The sequence below is a fragment of the Erythrolamprus reginae genome, chromosome 8, assembly GCF_031021105.1.
Source record: "Erythrolamprus reginae isolate rEryReg1 chromosome 8, rEryReg1.hap1, whole genome shotgun sequence".
Classification (NCBI taxonomy): domain Eukaryota; kingdom Metazoa; phylum Chordata; class Lepidosauria; order Squamata; family Dipsadidae; genus Erythrolamprus; species Erythrolamprus reginae.
The window spans coordinates 2,572,909-2,578,836 of NC_091957.1; the positions used below are offsets into that span (position 1 = coordinate 2,572,909).

Below are 5,928 nucleotides of genomic sequence, written 5' to 3' on the forward strand. Positions count from 1 at the left end.
TCCCTTCTCTGGCCCTTCATCAGCTTGCTGGCAGCTGGGGGGGAAGAAGCATCCCCTCACTGCCTCCCCCTGACAGCTGCTCTCCAACCCCCTCCCCCTCGACTCCAGAACCCATTATCCCAGCCCCCATCAGCTGGGGAGGATGGGATCCGCAGCCCCCTGGAGCCCCCAAAGGGCATCAAGGGCCGTGGGGCAGTTGCAAAGGGAGCCGAGGGGCCTTTGCATCCTTTGTAATCACCCCAGCGAAGAAACAGTTGAAAAAATCCTTTGGCTTGATCGTCCGCCCTCCTTCGACTTCCACCCATTGGATGCCCAGGCTTTGCTCAGGTGCCCGAGTGGCTAATTTAGCTGTCAATGATTCCCCACTCCTCCCTCCTCCTTCCCTCCTTCCTTCTCCTCCTCTTCCAAGCTTGGTGGGCTTGGAAAGCCAATGTTTATGGCCATCGAAGGGTTCCCCCCCCCTATCAGCGGACGACTCTATATTTAGAGTTTTGGGCAGCTTCCCAACCTCATGACTTTTGAGGAGGGGGATGCCGAGGCTACCCCAGGGGCTTAAGTGGGAGAGAGAGAGAAGCGAGGGAGGGAGGGGGCTTCCCTTCCAGGGCTGAATTCCCCCCCCTCTACCCCTTTTAGAGAGACTAACGTGCCACCATGCCAGCCGTTTCCAGCCGAGCCAGGGCCCGGGATAGGAACAATGCCTTGAACCGGGCCGAATTCCTCTCCCTCAACCAGCCTTTGAAAGGCGCCCAGGAATCTCGGAGTCTCCCCCGGAGGGGGAACAGCCAAGGGGGGCCTGCCCCACCCCAGAGCGAGGGGTCCAAGGAGCAACGGCCATCTCAACAGCAGCAGCTGCCGGAAGAAGATTGCATGCAACTCAACCCAACTTTCAAAGGCATCGCCTACAATTCCTTGCTGGCTATTGACATCTCCTTCTCCAAGCGCTTAGGGGTCTGTGCCAGCAACTCGGCGTCCTGGGGCAATGCCCGCTCTATGGTCAACCTCATTGGCATCACCGGGCATGGTATCCCTTGGATCGGAGGCACCCTTATCTGCTTGGTCAAAAGCAGCACCCTGGCTGGGCAGGAAGTTCTCCTCAACCTCCTCTTAGGTAAGTCGGTTGAGAATTTATTCCCTGGACCATCCCCAGAAATTCTGTCATTCTCCTTGTTTTCTTATCGATCCCACTCAATTCATCCTAGATGGTGAAATTCCACAATTGTCAACGTTTTCCCCTTTTCATCCCACTCAATCCTCTTGGGTGAAATTCTATAATCTTGTTGTTTTTCCTATTTATCCTACACAATTCACGCTATGAAATGAGATTTGATAATTTTGTTTTTCCTGATTCTCCTAGGCAGTTAATCCCGTACGGTGAAATTCCACAATTGTCACTGTTTTTCCCCATTTATCCTACTCAATCCTCTAGGATGAAATTCTATAAATTTCTTGTTTTTCCTATTTATGCTACACAATTCACGCTATGAAATGAGATTTGATAATTTTGTTTTTCCTGTTTCTCCTAGGCAGTTAATCCTACATGGTGAAATTCCACAATTGTCACTGTTTCCTATTTTTCTTACTCCCTTATCTTCCTCATCTTAACCCCTCACTGCTGATATATCCACTGATATATCCATCCTAAGATAAAATGCAGGAAATAATATAAGGGCAGACTAGATGGACCATGAGGTCTTTTTCTGCCGTCAGTCTTCTATTATTATTATTATTATTATTTATTGGATTTGTATGCCGCCCCTCTCCAGAGACTCAGGGCGGCTAACAGCAATAATAAAACAGTATACAATAATAATCCAATACTAAAAACGATTAAAAAACCCATTAATATAAAAACCAAACATACATACAGACATACCATGCATAAAATTGTGAAGGCCTAGGGAAAAAGAGGATCTCAATTCCTCTATGCCTGATGGCAGAGGTGGGTTTTAAGTAGCTTACAAAAGGCAAGGAGGGTGGGGGCAATTCTAATCTCTGGGGGGAGTTGATTCCAGAGGGCCAGGGCCGCCACAGAGAAGGCTCTTCCCCTGGGTCCCGCCAAGCGGCATTGTTTAGTTGACGGGACCCGGAGAAGACCCACTCTGTGGGACCTAACTGGCCGCTGGGATTCTATGTTTCTGTGTTTCACTGCATTATTTGTCTGTCTGTCTGTCTATCAAATTTATAAACCACCCCTTTTCTGACGGACTCAGGGCAGCCCACAACAATATAATAATCACAAAAGTTAAAAACACCCCAAAATACATGTTAGAAAAATGAATACAAAATTTTAAACCTGATATAAACAAATATACAACCATCCGTCATTCATACTACAGGTCGGACAATCGTTCAACAGCACCAGGCCTGCTGTCATGTGTGTTTTCAAACTTTTTGAAATTGTTTGTTAAGAAAATTATTATTTTCAGACTCAGTTCTTCATCTGTGAAATGGGTACGGTACTAATCAAACCAAAATCTTGAGAATACTCTAGCAGCAGAGATCACTGGCAAAGCCAGAAGCGAGCAAAAATTCATATGGTACTTCAATTCTGGTAGAATTCAACGAATTCTCGGGGAACACAAGTTTGATGTTTCTGGAACTATCCCACGTTCCTCTCTCACAATCCTGTGGCTTGCAAATAAATTCAGCCCAAGGTCTCGTCAGCAAGTAGGCCCAGAGAGAAGCAAACTTCCAAACCAGGTGGGAAAACATTGTTTTAAATACCGTTCACGGCCATGGGATGCCGAAATTTCATTTGGTTCAAGGAAAAGTGGGGTTTTGATTGAGATACATCTGTCGAACCTCCGTTTTCAGGGGTAGTATACCAGGAAATGTATTCATCTCCAAACTAAAATGGGAGGAAGCTCACCAGTCTGCAGATAAATTTCTCAGAATGTCAATTCTTCCAGACAGGACAAATCAGGCCTGAGAATCTAGGTTTCTCCAGAACATTTCAGAAGGGAAGATTTTAAAACATACCTCTGTGATTCTGTCAGCCTGACAAGACCCTTGGAGAAACTATTATTTTATTTATTTATTTGCATCCGCCTTAATTTTTTTTACAAATAACTCCAGGCGCCTGACCTAGCCGACTCCGGGCACCTTCCTTCTCCTATGCTTAAGATGGGACTAGAACTCACCATCACCTGGTGATTGACCCAAAGTCTCCTAGCTGTTTTTCATGCCTAAAATGGGACTAGAACTCACCATCTCCTGGTGATTGACCCAAAGTCTCCCAGACATCTTTCATGCTGAACACACGACTAGAACTCCCTGTCTCTTGGTGATTAATCCAAAGTCACCCAGCTGGTTTCCCATTCTAAAGTGGGACTAGAACTCACCATCTCCTGGTGCATTGGCCCAAATTCATCCAGCTGGCTTTCCTGCCTAAAGCGAGACTAGAATTCACCCGTCTCCTAGTTTCTGCCCTGGTGCCTTAACCCCTAGGCCGAACTGCCTCCCCGTTATCTTCCAAGTCTCCATATTTTCTCCTTTAGGACCCCAAGGATGAAGAAATAGATAATATTTTGGTGAGGAAAGGGTTTTGAAAACACTATGGGGAGCACTCCATTCTTGTGAATGTAAAATAATAGAAATGTATGTTCATTAACAAGGCATTCGGTAAACCAAATCTACCTGTAATGGAGCTGTCATCAATTTGAGTCTTTTTTTTTTCTTTAAAAGGGTTGGAATCATTGTTGAGTTGCTCCAGTTGTGCTGAAGGTAGAAAATAAAGTACTTGTCTTGCCTATAAATCTTTAGGTTTGCCTATTTGTAATATTTGTATGCCATGTGCCATATTTGTAATATGGCAAATGATTTAGCTTTTATAGATAAATGGTCAAAGCAATGGAAAGTGCAGTTTAATGTTTCCAGATGTAAAATAATGCACTTGGGGTAAAGGAATCCTCAATCAGAGTAGTTCTGTGTTAGCAAAAACTTCAGAAGAGAAGGATTTAGAGGTAGTGAGTGCAGTCAGGCGATAGGGAAAGCAAGTCGAATGCTTGGCTGCATAGCTAGAGATATAACAAGTAGGAAGAGGGAGATTGTGATCCCGCTGTATAGAGTGCTAGTGAGACCCCATTTGGAATAATACTATGTCCAGTTCTGGAGACCTCACCTACAAAAAGAGATGGTTCAAATTGAACGGGTCCAAAGACGGGCTACAAAAATGGTGGAAGGTCTTAAGCATAAAACTTATCAGAAAAGACTTCATGAACTCCATCTGTAGAGTCTGGAGGACAGAAGGGAAAGGGAGGGACATGATTGAAACATTTAAATACGTTAAAGGGTAAGATAAGGTTCAGGAGGGAAGTGTCTTTAATAGGAAAGTGAACAGAAGAACAAGGGGACACAATCTGAGATTAGCTGGGGGAAAGATCAGAAGCAACAGTGAGAAAATATTATTTGACTGAAAGTGTAGTAGATGCTTGGAACAAACTTCCAGCAGACGTGGTCGGTAAATCCACAGTAACTGAATGGGATAAACATAGATCCATCCTAAGAGTCTACAGAGAGGGGCAGCATACAAATCTAACAAATAAATAAATAAATAAGATAAAATACAGGAAATAGTATAAGGGTAGACTAGATGGACCATGAGGTCTTCTTCTGCCATCAATCTTCTGTGTTTCTATGTGAATCTAATCTAAACTGGCAGAGGGTCAGAAAGATGGAGAAGCCAAAAAAAGTACGGTGCATATGCAAATTGTTTCCCAAAGACAATCCAAGGCCTCGAAGGACGTGGAGAGGGGTTTTTGTTGCAAGATTGGAGGCTGAGTTGCTCAAAAAATAAATATTCCAGCATGGCTAGGCGGCCTCGCCTATGAATATTTCAGGACTCCGTCCTGCTCTAGCAACGAAGCAGCTCTATGTGTGTGCCTGCGTGTGTGTCTTTGAGCAACATGTAGGAAGAAGGCCTTTGACTCAACACTTCCTATCTTTAAAAAAGATAAGGGAGGGATTCATGAAGGTTAAGAGGTTGCAACAATTTTTGCACCGGGCCGGGGCGACTTAAAGCTTTTCTAACCAAGCGCCCCAAACATATCTCGCTTTAAACAATCGGAGTGTTTCCTGTTTTGCAAAGAATTCTGCTTTGTATTTATAAAACAGCCTTCTGAGAAAAAAAATCCAGCACAACCAGTGAAGGCTGTTTATATATATATACATCTATGATAACTGCCACTAAATTATCTATTCAGAAAGATGGAACGATTTGGCAATACCAAACTTACTGAAACTGCGAGAGGGATTGGTCTGATTACAGAGACAGCTCATCCACCTTTATCAAAGATTGGGAAAGCCCTTTAGACTTTTGGGGGCAAAAAAAGGAGGGGGCAAGAAATGAACTTGTGATTTATGATTTGGTTGACTAAGCAGGATAGATTATAGGAGAGGATCCGGGTTCAACCAGAGACAGGAAGAAGTTAAAATATGCCCTCTACTGATAATTGCTTGGGAGAAAATTGGGAAACACTTATTTCTATCTTTTTTTAATGCCTTTTCTTTTCTACTTTTCTTCATTTTTAGCTTTTTCTTTGACTTCCTCCTTTCTCTTCCTTTTTTTCTTTGGTTTGTACTAATTCTTACTATTGTAAATGATAGAAAGAGATAAGGTAGATACAGACAATAGATAGACCGAAATAGAGGTAAGAAGGTAAATGATAAAACAGATGGAAAATACCGTATGTAGACAGACAGACAGACAGATTAGATGGGAGAGGGAGGGAGGGAGAAATGGATGGATGGATGGATGGATGATATGTGGATGGTTAGAAAGAAATAAAAAGAGAGATATAGATATACAGTTAGATAGACAGGCAGGCAGATAGACACATAGGTACACAGATAGATAGATATTAGAGACAGTGGATGAACTGATGGATGGATGGATGGATGTGTAGATGGATGGATAGAGATTAGAGAGAC

At 43.5% G+C, this 5,928-nt stretch overlaps 1 protein-coding gene across 1 annotated transcript in view; it reads left to right on the plus strand.

Annotated features, from left to right (window-relative positions):
• Positions 1-423: 423 nt before the first annotated feature.
• PLPP7 (phospholipid phosphatase 7 (inactive)) overlaps positions 424-5,928 on the plus strand; it is an 8,709-nt gene continuing 3,204 nt past the window's right edge. Inside the window, exon 1 of the mRNA XM_070758179.1 lies at positions 424-1,108. Coding sequence (XP_070614280.1) covers positions 652-1,108 — 457 coding nt within the window. The 5' untranslated portion in view covers positions 424-651. The remainder of the gene's footprint in view (positions 1,109-5,928) is intronic.